Below are 18,247 nucleotides of genomic sequence, written 5' to 3' on the forward strand. Positions count from 1 at the left end.
ACACGCTTAAGGCACACCTTCTACGGACTTTCGGCCTCACCGAAGCCGAACGCGCTTGCCGGCTCCTCTCCCTGCCTGGGCTTGGTGACTCCAAGCCCTCAGAGCTGATGGACCACATGCTGGCCCTCCTGGGCACACACACACCGTGTTTCCTCTTCAAGGACCTGTTCCTCCAGCAGCTACCAGGTCAGGTACGGTCGGCGCTAGCCAACTCTTCTACTACCGATTTCCGCGACCTGGCCAAGGAGGCCGAACAATTTTTTTCCGCCGGGCAACAGTACTGCGTGGCCACGCGGAGCCGTACCCCCACTGATACAGCCCAATGGTGGCAACCCTCAGGCCTCTGCTTCTACCATGCGCAGTTCGGCCCCAATGCCTGGAGGTGCCGGCCCCCATGCAGTTTTCCCGCGTCGAAGCAAACTAAAGACCACTCGTCGGTTGCTATGGCTGTCGGCCGTTCAGGCAGCTTGTTGTTTGTTACTGACTCCGACTCCGGGCGCCGTTTCCTTTGCGACACGGGCGCCCAGGTGAGCATCCTGCCCACGTCATCCATAGACATCCAAGGTCATCCATAGACATCCAAGGGGGGAACCACGGCCCCGTCCTCGAAGCCGCCAACGGCAGTTCCATCCGCACCTTCGGGACACGGAACGTGGCGCTTTGTTTGGGCGGGCAACGGTTCACCTGGGACTTTGTCACAGCAAAAGTGTCCACCCCCCTCCTCGGCGCTGACTTCCTCTGCGCCAATGGCCTTTTGGTGGACGTCAAGAACCGACGTCTCATCAACGCTGAAACCTTCAGCTCGCTCCCGTGTTCCCTCAGTAGGTCCAGCACAATGCTGTTGTCCAGCGCACTCGCGGCCTCCGACGAGTTTTCCCGTCTCCTCACCCAGTTCCCAGACCTTACGAGACCCACGTTCTTGTCCGCCGCCACCAAACACGGGGTAGAACACCACATTTCGACCACCGGCCCGCCCGTCTACGCCCGCGCTCGGCGCCTCAACCCAGGGAAGCTCGCCATCGCCAAAGCTGAGTTTGACACCATGGAGCGCCTCGGCATCATCCACCGGTCGAACAGTCTGTGGGCTTCGCCCCTCCACATCGCCCCGAAACCAGGTGGCGGGTGGCACCCGTGTGGAGACTACCGGCGCCTCAACGACGCGACGACCCCCGACCGCTATCCTATCCCACACATCCAGGATTTCTCCGCCCGCCTGGCCGGGAAAGTGGTATTCTCGAAAGTGGACCTCGTCCGAGGTTATCACCAGGTCCCCGTCCGGCCGCAGGACGTTCCGAAAACCGCGGTGATCACCCCGTTCGGGCTATTCGAATTTCTCCGCATGCCATTTGGCCTCAAAAACGCCGCACAGGCTTTTCAACGCCTCATGGACACCGTGTTACGGGACCTGACGTTCCTGTTCTTATACCTGGATGACATCCTCATCGCCAGCGCCTCCAGGACGGAACATGTGTCCCACCTCCGGACTCTTTTCGAACGACTCAGCCAACACGGCCTAATCGTCAACCCGGCCAAGTGCCAGTTCGGGTTGTCCTCGATCGACTTTCTCGGGCACCGCATCACGAAGGATGGGGCGGTGCCACTCCCATCGAAAGTGGAGGCCGTGATGGACTTCCCGCGGCCCCTCACCGTTAAGGCCCTACAGGAGTTTTTGGGCATGGTGAACTTTTACCATCGTTTCGTCCCCCGAGCAGCCCAGCTTATGCGGCCCCTTTACGAGGCCCTCAAAGGCAAGCCCGACAAACTCACCGTCAACTGGCCTGATGAGATGGCCGCTGCTTTCACAGACACGAAGAGGGCCCTGGCCAACGCGACCATGCTGGCGCACCCGTTGCCCGATGCGCCGATTGCTCTCACCACTGACGCCTCGGATTACGCGGTCGGCGCCATCCAAGAACAGTGGGTCAATGGCGCCTGGCAGCCGCTCGCCTTCTTCAGCCGGCAGCTCCGCCCCAACGAGCGGAAGTACAGCACATTTGATCGCGAGCTCCTCGGCCTCTACCTCGCTGTCCGACACTTCCGTTTCCTGTTGGAGGCCCGCCCGTTCATGGCGTTCGTGGACCACAAACCATTGACCTTTGCCATGGCCAAAGCCTCTGAGCCGTGGTCGGCCCGTCAGCTACGCCACTTGGCCTTCATTTCGGAATTTACGACGGACATCCAGCATGTGGCTGGGAAAGACAACCCCGTCGCCGACTGCCTCTCCTGAGCCGTCACCAGCGCCGTACACCTTGGAGTCGACTACACCCGCATGGCGGCCGACCAGGCCTCCGACCCGGACGTCCAGGCCTACAGAACGGTGGTCACGGGCCTTCAACTCGCAGACGTCGCGTTCGACGCTGCCGGCACCACACTCCGGTGCGACGTCTCCATTGGGCAGCCACGTCCCGTCGTGCCCGAAGGGTGGAGATGACAAGTATTCAACGCTATCCATAATCTTTCCCACCCGGGCAGGAAGCCGTCGCAGAAACTGGTGGCGGCCAAGTTCGTCTGGCACGGGCTCAGGAAAGACGTGTGCGACTGGGCCAGCACCTGCGTGGTATGCCAACACTCCAAGGTACATCGCCATACCAAGGCTCCGTTGGTGCCTTTCGCAGTACCCGAGAGGCGGTTCGACCACGTTAACATCGACTTGGTAGGGGCCCTGCCGCCTTCCCGCGGGTTCACCCACCTCCTCACAATGGTCGACAGAACCACCCGATGGCCGGAAGCCGTCCCGCTGTCTTCGACGACGGCCGCCGATGTAGCTCGGGCGTTCATCAGCGCTTGGGTCGCCCGGTTCGGCACCCCATCTGACATTTCCTCCGACTGGGGGCCCCAGTTCACGTCAGAGCTCTGGAACGCCGTCGCCCAAGGCCTCGGGTTGAAACTCCACCGCACCACAGCTTACCACCCTCAGGCCAACGGGTTGTGCGAACGGTTCCATCGCTCCATGAAGGCCGCGCTCCGAGCCAGCCTCCGGGATGATGGCTGGATCGACAGACTTACGTGGGTCATGCTGGGACTCGGGACCGCTCCCAAGGAGGACCTCCAATCCTCGTCCGCCGAGCTCGTCTACGGACAGCTGCTGCGGGTGCCCGGGGATTTCGTCCCCAACACAACGGAGCCTTGGTCCGCAGCCCGTCAGCGGTCCGACCTTCTAGACAACGCCAAGGTTTTCACTCCGGTGCCCACGTCGTAGCACGGCCTCCCGCAGCCCTACATTCCACTCGACCTTCATGCGGCAGAGTACGTTTTCGTCCACCACGACGCCCACCGGGGACCTCTGCAGCCACCCAACGATGGGTCATTCCACGTCTTGGAAACCGGGGACAAGACCTTTGTCGTAGATGTCGGCGGCAAGCCGGACTGCATTTCCGTCGACCGCCTCAAGCTGGCCCACCTGGATCTGGACCGACCCGTTGAGTTGGCACAGCCCCCGAGACGGGGCCGACCTCCGCTTTCCACGCCCTCCGTTCACCACCGAGCGCCCGAGGTCCCCCCGACGAACCCCCCGGTCTCCACCCCGGAATCGAGGAGCCGTTCCAACCGATTGACCCGGCCACCCCCGACGACTGATATTGCCAGTACTTGTGAATTCTGGGGGGACGTATGTGGCGGAGGCCACAAAGGGACAATAACACAATGTGTACCCAATGCTGTTATATGTACCTAACACAATTCACTTTGTATAGCAATGCTGTGGTATGTACATGCTGGGTTGGGTTATTGGTGCAGGGCCCCTTTAAGAGTGTCGGGCCCTTTAAGAGTGTCGGGTTACGTGATGATTCATCAGCCCCTGCTCGTAACCCTGCACGGGGCTGAGGTTTTGCAGTCCATGTGGAGATGTGATAAAAGCAGGACACGTTTTGTCCTTTACCAAAAGAAAGTCTCAGCCTGTTGATTTCTGTCGATCCCAACAGAGTCATGAAAAGCCGAGTACCTGACAGCTCTGTGTTGAGCCCTGCAATCATGCCACCCAGTTGATCATGTAACGACATGATTGCCGTTCTCGTGTTTAAGGATGTATTGAAGTAAAACTCTCTTTACTTATGTGGACAAATGTAAGAAATCACACAACACCAGGTTATAGTCCAACAGCTTTATTTGAAATCACAATCTTTCTGAGCGCTGCTCCTTCATCAGGTGAAGTGGAGAGATGCATAAAAACACAGCTTATATAGTCAGAGAATAATGTCAGATGTTTACAGGTAATCTTTCTAACTGCCATTTGTCACACCTCGGCAGAGAGATAATCACAGCAATCAAAGGTGTAAATGGTGTCCAAACAGGTCAGTCAGGAAAACATTACATCAAGATTATGTGGAGGGAGGGAGGAGGAAGAAGAAATTAATAAATTAAGAAAGGGGGCAAAATACAGAAGGTATGGCTCAATAAGTAAATAATGGGGGACAATCTAGTTTTAGTCGACCAATGCTTTACTGGTATTTAAGCAATGCTATGAATTCCTTTTATGTTTACTTAATGACATTATATTGTATTATGAATAATTTATTAACGTAACTTACTAAGGTTTTTTAGACTACAGTTGGTTTTTCACTACTAAACATATATCAAGCTGTTTGGGTGCATTTAGAAAAGCACATTTTTAAAAACTCATGAATATGAATTGGATAGCCTTCATATGCCTATTTAATTGCCTTGTTTTTTTGGATTAAGTTGAAGAAACATAAATCGCCATATGAGGAACAGTTGGAACAGCAACATCTAGCAGAGCTACGGGCAGAAGAAGCACGCAAACTGAAAGAAAAGCAGGATGCACTGCACCAGCATAGACTGAAGGAATACATGGATCGGCAGCAGCGCCTCCAGCAAGAAGCAGAACGCAGGGAAGAGATGCTGCGACAAGAGCAGTTAAGGTGAATCTTTTTCTGCCGCAGTCTTTCCGTTTGATATGTCTTCATCCTTCTACAGTGAGACATTTATTGCTGAAAGTTAATTTCCCAGAAAACACTGGGGCCGATTTTCAGGGCCTCCACCAGGCGGGAATGGGACAATAGAGCTCTGAAAATCACGGCGCAGCAGTTAATCGATCTGTTACCGCTGTTGCTCAAGCCGCTCCCATTTTTGACCCATCCTGGAAATGGGTGGCCGAAGTGCCTGCCTGTTTCAGAGTACTTTTAATATGCTGATAGGGGTCCTACAACGTTTTGTAGGACTTTGATGCAATTTTCAGGTACCAATGGGCGGAGAGCATAAGCCACATTTGATTTTCATGAATGCTTCTCTTAGCTTCATAAAAATCTTGCCACTGGATTTCTCAGCCAGCCTGATTGGCGAGCTGCGTGTGAGTGCTGGTTCAGTGCTCACAGCTCGCTATTCCTCTCACAAGTCCACAGGCAGCTTGCCCATTTTAAGAAGATAAATTTCAGGCCACTTGCCTTGCCTGCAATGGCCCATAGGTAAGTCCTGGGAGAGGATGGGTGGAGTGGCAACAAGAGAGGGTGATCAGAATACAGTGGATTTGGGCTCCATAGCAAAAAATGTTAACATTTTTTGTTTTAAAAAAACAAACCTTTTGGTGGCGGTTGCAATGGCCGCTGAAGAATCCGGAGCAGAGCAGATCCAGCTCTTGTGATATCCATTTACATAGAGGGGGCCTAAAACAGGCATTGGCCCCTCAGTTACATATGTAAGGGGCCTAGCACCAGTTTTAGGCAGCTGCCAGGTATACCTGATAAATGGCCCAACCCAATATGGGGACGGACGTGTTTCAGGCGTCCTACTGGTCGCTGAAATTGGCCCTCGTTGCACCCATTTTACACTCACAAAACGAGGGCCTCGAGGTCCAATTTCCAAGCCATCAACTGTATGACACAAATGAAATTACAATTCATGAGGTAGAAAAACTAGTACAGTGCACTCAACAAACGTTGGGGTTGATTTTCCCGAAGCTGTCAGGAAGAAGGCGAGACTACAACTTTCGGGTTTTAGACCCGCCTACATCGACGTCCGGCCAATCCGCGCAATTTTCCCTTGATTGACCTTGTTAAACCCGCCCAGCGGGCTCAGCAGGCCAATTAAGGGCCACCCGGCAACAGGTGACGTCACAGACTGCAATTTCATTTGTCAAGAGTTCTTGACAGATGAAATATCAGTGTTTCACAGCTGTTTGAAGCTGCCAAACACTGACAGTCTGAGTTTTAACACGAGTCCTTCTGCACAGACTCAGTTAGAACTCTCAGCAGCACTCAAAGCTGAAGGCTGTCACTTTTGACAGATCGCAGCCATTCAGCTTTAAGTGCCGGCTGAGTGATGCGCTCCCGACACCGACAGGAAGAAAGGCTGTTAAGGTAAGTACAGGTAAGTAAAAGTTCTTTACACACTTTAGACACACCAAACACACTTACCTTTGCACTCATGCACCCATCACTTACCTGAACACCGACATCGCGACCCCCTCCAACTCCTTCAACCCGACGGCCCGCCTGCTCTAACCTGGCGTGGTTTGGCGCCGTCGGGAATCCCACACGACACCCCTCAAAACAGGCAGTTAATTGGCACTAATCCCTTCCCGCCTGGGGTCGGCGGGTCCCAGTGCGGGGCGGGTACCCACCGCCTCTGAAACTTGCGTGGAGCGGGGTTTTGGGTGGGATGGTGTCGGGACCCCTGAATTCGGGATTTTCACCCCCACACGCCTGAAACCCCGCCTGATGGCTCCAGGAAAATCGACCCCATTATCTCTGTGCCTAGCATTTAAAGTTTAAAAATTTGGTGTACTAATATTCTGAATCTAAGATGGATCAAAACTGGGAAATGTTCTGGTAACAGTTAGACAAGATTACGAATCAACAACAAAAGCAACTTGAATTTGTCAAAAGGAAGAAAGACTTCTATTTATATAATACTGTTGGAAATGTTTCACAGTTTCACAAACATTGATTTTTTTTTGTACTACTGTATGTAGTCAAATGTGGTAGCCATTTTGTACACTGCAAGACTTCACAAACAGCAGTGAGATGAATGACCAGTTAATCTGCTTTTGGTGGTGTTGTTTGAGCAAGGAATGTTGGCCAGGACATTGGGAGAACACGCTGTGTAAAAATCGGATAGCCAGGTGGTGAAGGATAGGGTACTTGAGCCAAGTTTTTACGAAGTTGATTCCGGAGATGAAGGGGTTGTCTTATGAGGAAAGGTTGAGCAGGTTGAGCCTATACTCACTGGAGTTTAGAAGAATGAGAGGGGATCTTATTGAAACATATAAGATTCTGAAGGGGCTTGACAGGGTTGATGCAGAGAGGATGTTTCCTCTCATGGGGGAATCTAGAACTAGGGGGGATAATTTCAGAATAAGGGGGCACTCATTTCAAACGGAAATGAAGAGGAATTTCTTCTCTTAGAGGGTCGTGAATCTTTGGAATTCTCTTCCCCAGAGAGCTGCGGAGGCTGGGTCATTGAATATATTTAAGGTGGAGATAGACAGATTTTTGAAAGGTAAGGGAGTCTAGGTTTATGGGGTGCGGGCAGGGAAGTGGAGTTGAGGCCAAGATCAGATCAGCCATGATCTTATTGAATGGCGGAGCAGGCTCAAGGGGCCAAATGACCTACACCTGCTCCTACGTCTTATGTTCTTATGTTCTTTAGTTGCATACAAGCCTTTATTTACGGAGACACACATTATATACTGTGCACCCCAAGATAAGCTTGCAACCCTTCCCCAGCCTACTCCCATATATATACATGTGCACAAGAGAGTCCCCAGTTAATACCCACCACTTGAATACAATCAACACCCTGCTCTCCTTCTACTAGTGCCTTGTGCTCTTTATTAGCCACATGAGCTACTGGAGCAGGCAGATTGGGCCTCAGTTTAACATCTCATCTAATGGACTGTACCACTGACAAAATACAGCACTCCCCAGAACTGCATTGAGTGTCAGCCTAGATTATGTACTCAAGTCTTGGAGTTGGACTTGATTCCACAGCCTTCTGATTCAGAGGTGACAGTGCTATCAACTGGGCCAAACTGACACTCGTGCCCCTCACATCATTATTTCCAATCTCTTGCCAAGGAAGGAGAGGAGGATGCTGATCAGGAGATGGGAAAAAATTGAATGATGTGGCAGGAAGCATGGTCAAACAGGGATTTTGTAGAGGCCTTTGAAGGAAGATAGAGAGGTAATAAAGAGAGTGCCAAAAAGCAGGGGTGCTGTGACTGAACAATTGACCTTTAATGGTGGAACAGGAGGGAATGAATACTAACACGGAGCCTGAGAAGTAGAGAATATGAGCTTGCACATATGGCTGGAAAAGATTGTTCAGATAGATTGTTGCAAGAGTGTGAAGTGATTTGAAAAAGGGGACAAAGACCTTGAAGTCAATATGCTGGTGTACAGGAAACCAATGGAGCTGGTCAAGAGCGAGGGTGATAGATGTGTGAAACTTGGTGCAAGTTCGGGCTGCAGATTCCTGGAGTAACTGAAGTTTTTGAAGGATGGAGAGGGAAAGCCAGCAAGAATATTCAAGAAGTCAATCCTTGAGGTGATATAGGTGTGAATTAGGATTTGGTAACAGAGGTAGAGAGAGAGATTGGAGTAGAAACTGTGAATGATACAGAAGTGAAAAAGCCTTGGCAACAGGTTGAAATGTGAGGTAAAAAGGTCAGCTCAAGGTCAAACAGAAAACCAAAGGTGCACACCAGCTGGTACAACCTGAGCTGGCAGCTGGGGAGACTGATGGAGTCGGAGCCCAAGCAGAGGTTCATAGGTGCTGTGGGAACTGAAAAGGATGGCTTTGGTTTTAGTGACATTGAGCTAAAGTCCAACACAGGTAGGTGGAATAAAGATCTCTCTCTGATGGCTTGAAAGGGTCACAAGAGAGATGACTTGGTTTTAGTGAATTTAAATTTATAGCAAGCTTTACAGACCTAAGTAGCATAAATTCAAAAAAGTGCTATCCATCACGTGTAACAAGTATTTCTGATAGAGTGTTTTAATTTAGGAATACTTAATCAATGATTAAAAATACAGCATGTTCTAAAGATTCTGCAGATTGCAGCAATTTTACAAATTAACTCATGAGAAATCTTCCTGCAATTAACATTTTATTCCTTTTTAATTACTATCTTAATTCCACTGTGTTCTACAGGATATCTTCTGGTCATGCATTTAGGTTTCTACATACAAATAAAACCATTCATTAGTTAATACTGTACTGATTATGTACATTTTGCTGACACTGGATGTTTAATCTCACAGGCAACAGTCGGATTTTGGTAACAACGATGATGCTGCTGAAGGTGATGATGAGCAAGATGTGCATGATGAGGAGGAAGAGGGTAAGGTTGGATCTAAGGATGAATTAAGCTGGTCAGTAGTTGTGCACAATGCCATCTTGAACTGGCATAGCTGGCAAGAATTGAAATATTTTTCACAAAACCCCTGTTGTCTTTAACAGAAAACTATTGTGAAAGATTTAATTCACAGAATGTTTTGTAAATTTAAATTGGTGAAGAATGTCTCAAAAGTGCACACACCTAATAATGCTAAAGTAAAAATGAATATTCTGAGCACTTAATTCTATTCTACCACATGATTTCCACCCATTGAGTCATGGCATCTACAATTTTCCCAGAGCCGGAGCAACTAAAGTGCAATTTCAAAACAAAATGGCGAAGTGTTTTTCTTTTGGAAAGCAATTGGTGTTCTTATGGTTACTGTGCATCAATCTTGATATCCGATCGTCTAGTGGAGAGTGCAATGCACCATACTAGGTTTGGCTATCCAAAAGTGAGGTGATGTAAGAAAACTCACTACGCACTTGGTTTGAGTATAAAGCAAGGCTTTAATCAACTTGTTTCAAAACATGGAGGACTAGTTATCCACATGGAGGTCTAGTTATCCTTCACTAGTTCCTGTTTACAAAATGTCCTGGGCAAGCTGGGCCCACGCCCGAGTATTTATACTCCTTGGACAGCGCTACCAGCTGGCCGTCCCAGTGTTATTTCATGAGTCATTCTTCATGAATAATGAGATTCATAACATGAGGTATTAATTAAACTGCATACCAGAGCTAGTCACCAACAGTCTTTGGATCAACAAATATATATATATTTGTGTCTCTGTATGTTGTGTGTTTTTCTCTCCTACCCATCTCACCAACAAAGAGGACAAAAGACTTCCTCCCATGTTTCACAAACTGTGCCATTTTTGAGTTATCTGTTTGGAGACATGCCAGAGCAATTCTGTCTTGTCTTTCCCTTGGCGGTTTAGCTGAGAACAAGAACTATAGGTTACACCCATGTCCTACTAATCATTGGAAGTTCCTTGGATTATACTGTATTTTCAATTATTCAGAAAAGGAAATTGAAGGACTGCTAGTACTCATTTAATTGAATCACTACTTTTGCAAAGGATTAATAATTAATCCCTTGAATTTTCATCAGAGATGATTGATAGGCAATTACTTCAGAATTTGGGTAATCTCAGCCTCCAAGCAAAACTGTACATAAATTTATTTTAGTGGAGGTACACTCTGGTTGAAACATTCGAACAGAAAATGTAACTGTAATCATAGACCTTCAATCTATAATTTTGCTTTAGCTTTTTTGTGGGCTGCTCTAAAATGTTACTATTTCTATTAAAACATTTATTTAATATTAAAATATCTGTAGAAAAGCAAGTACAATCTATACAGGAGTTACACATCATAAAAAGTACACAATAATAGTTTAAGTTTAAGGACTGCCTAAGAAGAAGAAGTACTATATACAGAGATGTGTATGTACAAGACACAAACCAGATCTAAGGTTCTTCATAAACAATATTAACCCCCTAAAGCCTAGAAAATACTGTTGATGGTACCAGTGGACAGAGGTTAAAACATTTGTATGCTGTTCCTTTGTTCATTATTTTAGTGCAGATATTAAGTCATTAAAAATGATTGGTTTGGCACCTTCATTATAACAGTAGACAAAAATGGTAAATAATATGCATTGTGTGTTCATCTGGTCAGTGGTGAAGCTAGGTTTGTCCAACTGGGAGTGGGGGAATCAAACTCATGTTTTGGCCGACTTAGCAAGAAGGGGACCAAGCTAGGAACTGGGGAAGGCTGGCTTAATTAGTCCGAAGACTAAAAGGAGCACCGCACAAACTTGCAAGCAAAAGACAAGTGACAGAGCTTCCTTGGATTGAAATGGAGGCGTTCCTTCAAATCCGTGTTGGCTGACACTCAGTTTGGGTTCTGCCAGGAACGCTTGGCTCCAGACTTCATTACAGCCTTGGTCCAAACATGGGCAAAAGAGCTGAATTCCAGAGGTGAGGTGAAAGTGACTGCCCTTGACATCAAGGCAGCATTTGACCGAGTGTGGCATCAAGGAGCTCTAGTAAAACTGATGTCAATGGGAATCGGGGGGAAAACTCTCCACTGGCTGGAGTCATACCTAGCACAAAGGAAGATGGTTATGGTTATTGGAGGCCAATCATCTCAACCCTGGGACATCGCTGCAGGAGTTCCTCAGGGCAGTGTCCTAGGCCCAACCATCTTCAGTTGCTTCATCAATGACCTTCCCTCCATCATAAGGTCAGAAGTGGGGATGTTCGCTGATGATTTCACAGTGTTCAGTTCCTCAGATATTGAAGCAGTCCGTGACCATGTGCAGTAAGACCTGGGAAACATCCAGGCTTGGGCTGGTAAATGGCAAGCAACATTCGCGCCACCTAAGTGCCCAGCAATGATCATCTCCAACAAGCGAGAGTCTAACCACCTCCCCATGGCATTCAAAGGCATTACCATCATTGTATCCCCCACCATCAACATCCTGGGGTCACCATTGACCAGAAACTTAACTAGACCAGCCACATAAATACCGTGGTTACAAGAGATTTTTCAAATTTGGTTTCTTAAACATGGTTTGACTGCAAAGATGTCGAGAGTAGTTTGGACTATTAACAGTGGGAACTGATTGAATTGAGTAACAAGGTTTTCTATCATTTTGCATGCTAGTTGATGATGAGAACAATCCACATGAGGAAGCAGAAGATCAGGACCCAGAAATAGTAAATGAGGATCATCATGCAGAACACGAGTCGATCAACCAGCAGGTGAAGATTACTACAATGTGATTTATAACTATCAGTTTCAAGAAGTTTGAATCAGTATGCTCAATAACAGATTAACACACCAGCAAACCTAATGGTTGAATTCCTGCTGCACTGCTGTAGCATTTGTGTGTCCTTTAAAAATATCTGATCAATGAGCAATAGCTGAGGGCAGAATTTGCCACTGTCAAGGGCTTTAATACAAAAAAAAAAGTGATTGATTTGCTGTAATACTAATCTACTACAGGTATACCTGTGCCATTCATTAAATTGTTATAAGAATACAGAAATTTACTGTTATCATGGGAATAAAAAAATAGGACATCATAACAATTTGATTTTCTATTCTGGTTTCTACATAGAGTAGAAATGTATCCCTTTGACTACTACTTAAAATTCCCTGTGTACACCTTAGCAATAGCAGCTTGTATTTTTACAGTGCCTTTAATATAATCCCATGGCATTCACAGTAGAGAAATTAATGCCATGTCGTAGAAGAATTAGGGAAGATGACCGAGTGCATGAAGATGGGAGAGAGAGGTAACTAGACAGAGGAATTTAGTGAGAGAGTTCCAGGATGTTCGGCCAAGGCACCAGTTCTGGAGCGAAGGGAACAAGGCTGGCAAGAAACAGGTTGGAGGTAACAAAAGTGAGTTTCTGTGGTGGTAAGGTTAGGGCAAAAGGAAGTTAATGTTATGGAGGTAGAAGTAAGTGCTCTTCATGATGGATCGGATACGGGGTTCGAAGCTTCGCTCAGGGTTGAACTGGATTCTGAGCTGGTGAACCAGCTGGTGCAGTTTGAGGGAACGGCTGCAGAGAGGAATGATGTCAGAGGCAACGGTGTTGAAATACTGGCAGGAATCGAACAAGATGGCTTCAATTTTAGCAACGTGAAATTGTGGCTAGATCTCTGAATGATTGTTATTAGGAAAAAATACTATTTAACCTGATTAACTTACACCCCTCGCCCGTTTCTGAATGTTTGCTTCATTAGAAATATGAACACTTCAGCACTGTGTTATTATCTGGGCTTTTTAAAATTCTTAGCTGCAGCACAGTATTTACCATGGGGAAATAGCACAATTATTATCTTTTTGTTCTCTGATGTGGTGCTTAATCCACTACTCTTCTGACAGCAGCAATTCCGACTTTCTGCCATTATCACAAGTTTCATGCTTAACACTGCTGGTTCTGTCATAAATGAAAATAAAGCTACTGTAATTGGACAAGCTAGTAGATTTAGTGAGTTTGTCTTTCGTGCTCGCTTACTGTGTCTGTCAATATCCTTATCTCATACACAATCTTTTTCCTCACCATCCCTCCCATGCACACCTATATTATATTGTTTTTAAAAGACGTCTCGAAGCACTGCATATAACAGAAAATCTTCAGGCAATGTTACTCTGAAGTCTTGGTGGTTGTACTGTGTGGTAAACCACTGTATTGTATATTGCCACCTCTGGGTGGCGCTGTGTATGGAGGCATGCCTCAGCTGACTCCACCCACCACTGTGTGGGTTTCGTTCAGACTTGTTCAGTCACTCACGAAGAAGCATGGTCTCTTCTTAGCTAATAAAAGCCTTATTCATCTCTTCTTTCGACTCATCATCTCTTCTTCGACTCATCACCTTTTATGAAGTAATTGATAAGCGTATCAATTTTATTAGCTAAAAGTTAAATGGCGACACCTGAGGAGCAACAACAGCAACGGATACAGCAGACATTGCTGAGAGCCCTCAGACCACCACGCCTGGACCTCGACCCTCAAGATGTGGGTGCATCAGCCAAGTTTGAACACTGGCTGAGCTGCTTTGAATCCTTCCTCGCAATCTCACAGGTTACAGAGGAGGATCACAAACTGAAAATTTTGACCGCCCAGGTGAGCCATCAAGTATATATGCTAATCCGGGACTCTAATACGTACGTGGTGGCCCTCGAGCTACTAAAAGGGCAATATACGCGCCCAGTGAACACAATTTACGCCCGACACCTCTTGGGATCCCGCAGGCAGCAACCGGGAGAATCGGTAGGGGCATTTGCACGGGCGCTACTGGCACTCTGCAGAGACTGCGATTGTAAAGCGGTAACGGCTGTGGAGCACGCGCAGGGACTCGCCTGTGATGCCTTCGTCAGGGGCCTCCAGTCAGACCACACCCGGCAGAGACTGCTAGAAAGCAAGGAACCCGACCTGAAGACGGCCATTGCCCTTGCGCTCTCGTTAGAGGAGGCCCACCGAAACCTCGAGGCATACCCCCGTAACGGCGCCGAGACATGGCAATCGAAACCGTGGGACACGGGACCGCCGCCCCCGGCACCAACCGCTGCAGCGACCCAACCGAGACAGCAGCCTCCGGTAAGAACTGCTTCGATGCCCAGTAACCAGGCCCAAAAATGCTATTTCTGTGGCCAGTTAAAACATCCCAGAGCGCACTGCCCAGCTAAGACAGCTACCTGCTCGGGCTGCGGGAAGAAAGGCCATTACGCTAACGCCTGCAAGGGGAAGCCAGCCAGCAGCGCAGCGTGCGGGCCGTGGGAGCAGCCATCTTATCCGCCATTTTGTGTACCCCCGGCCGCATGGCATCCGCCGCCATCGTATCCAACGCACTCAACCGCCATTTCGTCACCGGAACCGACCACCGTCTCGGCGGATGACTATAGTGACTCACTAAGCCACATACTGGCCTCCGTGACGCTGGATCAAGGCCACCCTCACCATCTATCCAGCTCCATGATGGATATCGCGGTAAACGGCCGCGCCACCAGTTGCCTGATCGACAGCGGGAGCACAGAGAGTTTCGTCCACCCCGACACGGTACGTAGCCACTCCCTCACGATTCTGCCAACGCACCATCGCATTTCTATGGCGTCCAAGTCCCAGTCAATGGACATCAGCGGCTACTGTGTGGTGACCCTGTCAGTAGGGGGCACTGAATATCAAAAATTTAAACTGCTAGTCCTGCCCCGTCTTTGCGCTGCCGTCCTGCTAGGGTTGGATTTTCAGTGCCACCTTAAGAGTGTCACACTAGCATACGGTGGACCCCTCCCCCCACTCACAGTCTGCAACCAACAACTTTTAAATCGCCCGCTGCAAACCACCTGCAGCCTTTCCACATTAAAAGTCCCCCCCCCTCCCCTGTTCGCTAACCTCACCCGCGACTGTAAACCCATCGCTACCAAAAGCAGGCGGTACAGTGCCGGGGACAGAGCTTTTATCAGCTCTGAGGTGGAGCGGCTCTTGAAGGAGGGCATTATCGAAGGTAGCACTAGCCCCTGGCGAGCCCAGGTTGTAGTCGTTAAAACCACTGCAAAACGCCGCATGGTAATCGACTACAGCCAAACCATAAACCGGTACACCCAGCTGGACGCGTACCCCCTCCCTCGCATATCTGATATGGTCAATCAGATTGCGCAATACAAAGTATTCTCCACCATCGACCTTAAGTCAGCGTACCACCAGCTGCCCATCCGCCATGAGGACCGCCAGTATACTGCCTTCGAGGCAAACGGCCGCCTCTACCACTTCCTTAGGGTCCCCTTCGGCGTCACCAACGGGGTTTCGGTCTTCCAAAGGGAGATGGACCGAATGGTTGACCAGAACGCGCTGCGGGCAACCTTCCCCTATTTGGATAACGTCACCATCTGCGGCCACTACCAGCAGGACCACGACGTTAATCTAGCAAATTTCCTCCGTACGGCCCAACGGCTGAACCTAACGTACAATAAGGAAAAATGTATGTTTCACACCAAGCGCCTGGCCATCCTCGGCTGCGTGGTGGAGAACGGAGTCATCGGGCCCGACCCCGACAGAATGCGCCCCCTAATGGAGCTACCCCTTCCCCACTGCCAAAAAGCACTGAAGAGATGCCTGGGGTTTTTCTCCTACTACGCCCAGTGGGTGCCCCTCTATGCAGACAAAGCCAGGCCCCTCATCAAAGCCACCTCCTTCCCCCTGACACCAGAGGCGTGTGCAGCCTTCACTCTTATCAAGAACGATATCGCGAAGGCCGCAATGCACGCGGTGGATGAGTCCATCCCCTTACAAGTGGAGAGCGATGCCTCCGACTTCGCCCTAGCCGCGACCCTTAACCAGGCGGGCAGACCCGTGGCCTTTTTCTCAAGGACCCTCCAGGGCCCCGAGACGAGACACTCCTCCGTCGAAAAGGAGGCCCAGGCTATTGTAGAAGCGGTGCGTCACTGGAGGCATTACCTGGCCGGGAAACGATTTACCCTGCTCACTGACCAGCGTTCAGTAGCTTTTATGTTTAATAATAAGCAGAGGGGTAAAATCAAGAACGACAAGATCTTGAGGTGGAGAATCGAACTCTCCACCTACAATTATGATATCTTGTATCGGCCAGGGAAACTCAATGAGCCCCCAGATGCCCTATCACGTGGTACATGCGCCAACGCGCAGAGTGATAGGCTGCAGTCCCTCCACAATGACCTCTGCCACCCGGGGGTCACCAGGTTTTTCCATTTTATCAAATCCCGTAACCTGCCCTACTCCATCGAGGAGGTCAGGACCATGACCAAGAGCTGCCAAATCTGCGCCGAGTGCAAACCGCACTTCTATAGGCCGGACAGAGCAAGCCTGATCAAGGCCACCCGCCCCTTCGAACGCCTGAGCGTCGATTTTAAAGGGCCCCTCCCCTCCGCTGACCGCAATGTGTACTTCCTCAACATAGTTGATGAGTACTCCCGTTTCCCCTTTGCCATCCCTTGCCCAGACATGACCAGTACCACGGTCATCAAGTGTCTGAATGACATCTTCGCTCTGTTCGGGTTCCCCAGCTATATACATAGCGACAGGGGCTCATCGTTCATGAGCGACGAACTTCGGCAGTACCTGCTAACAAGAGGTATCGCCACGAGCAGGACCACCAGTTACAACCCCCGGGGGAACGGCCAGGTGGAAAGGGAGAACGCGACGGTTTGGAAGGCAGTCCTCTTAGCACTAAAATCTAAGGGCCTTCCGACCTCCCGCTGGCAGGAGGTCCTCCCTGCAGCGCTTCACTCCATTCGGTCACTGCTTTGTACTGCCACTAATGCGACCCCTCATGAGAAAATGTTCGTTTTCCCCCGGAAGTCTACATCGGGAACCTCGCTACCGGCATGGTTGACTTCTCCTGGGCCCGTCCTACTGCAGAGGCACGTGAGGACGCATAAAACGGACCCCCTGGTCGAGCGGGTGCACCTCCTACACGCCAACCCCCAGTATGCCTGGGTGACATACCCAGACGGGCGGGAGGACACGGTCTCCATACGAGATCTCGCACCCTCGGGTACCCCTGAATTACCACCGTTATCCCCCTTACCACCGTTATCCCCCTTACCACTGTTATCCCCCACCACCCCTCCCAACCCAACCCCTGCAGACGGCATGCCAAAGCCCCAGGAATCTTCGCCAACCACCCAGACACCAGACCCGACGTCGGATGCTGCAACACCACCGCCGCCACCACGACGATCAGGACGTCAGACAAGGCCTCCTGATAGACTTAACTTGTAGTACCCTTCACCCCGCCGGACTTCACATTAAACAAGGGGTGAATGTGGTAAACCACTGTATTGTATATTGCCACCTCTGGGTGGCGCTGTGTATGGAGGCATGCCTCAGCTGACTCCACCCACCACTGTGTGGGTTTCGTTCAGACTTGTTCAGTCACTCACGAAGAAGCATGGTCTCTTCTTAGCTAATAAAAGCCTTATTCATCTCTTCTTTCGACTCATCATCTCTTCTTCGACTCATCACCTTTTATGAAGTAATTGATAAGCGTATCATACTGCCCGACATGTGCAGTGAAATTCCTTTTTCTCTGTATAAGTCATCTCCAGGAAGAAAGATAGGTGGATGTGTGGCTTGTGCCCGAGCAGTATGGATATATTTTACAGCTTTAAAAATATGCAGGCTTCCTGCTGTATATTAATATCTTTAAAAAAGAACAAAGTTCCAAAAACACTTGATTTGATACATCATAAAAAGCAATTAATTGCAGCAGAACTACTTGTACTTTAGCATGCCTCCGTACTATCCATACTCAAGTTAGTAACTTAGTAACAATAAACTTTAAAATCAAAGTTAAGGTTTCTTTGCTTGGGACAATGAAGAGCCTGAGCTTTATGTTGACTTTAGGTAAACCTATAGAACAAGCGATATGCTCCTCCATAACATCTAAACTGATTGAGAGAGAA

At 49.1% G+C, this 18,247-nt stretch overlaps 1 protein-coding gene across 4 annotated transcripts in view; it reads left to right on the forward strand.

Annotated features, from left to right (window-relative positions):
• golim4a (golgi integral membrane protein 4a) overlaps positions 1-18,247 on the forward strand; it is a 141,976-nt gene that overhangs the window by 95,644 nt on the left and 28,085 nt on the right. For all 4 annotated transcript variants that reach the window (XM_085990366.1, XM_085990367.1, XM_085990368.1 and 1 more), the window contains 3 exons: positions 4,678-4,877; positions 9,216-9,295; positions 11,962-12,059. In XM_085990366.1, coding sequence (XP_085846492.1) covers positions 4,678-4,877; positions 9,216-9,295; positions 11,962-12,059 — 378 coding nt within the window. The remainder of the gene's footprint in view (positions 1-4,677; positions 4,878-9,215; positions 9,296-11,961; positions 12,060-18,247) is intronic.

Source organism: Somniosus microcephalus, chromosome 6 (genome assembly GCF_052327205.1).
Source record: "Somniosus microcephalus isolate GS21.2 chromosome 6, FLI_Smic_1.0, whole genome shotgun sequence".
In the NCBI taxonomy this organism is placed as follows: Eukaryota; Metazoa; Chordata; class Chondrichthyes; order Squaliformes; family Somniosidae; genus Somniosus; species Somniosus microcephalus.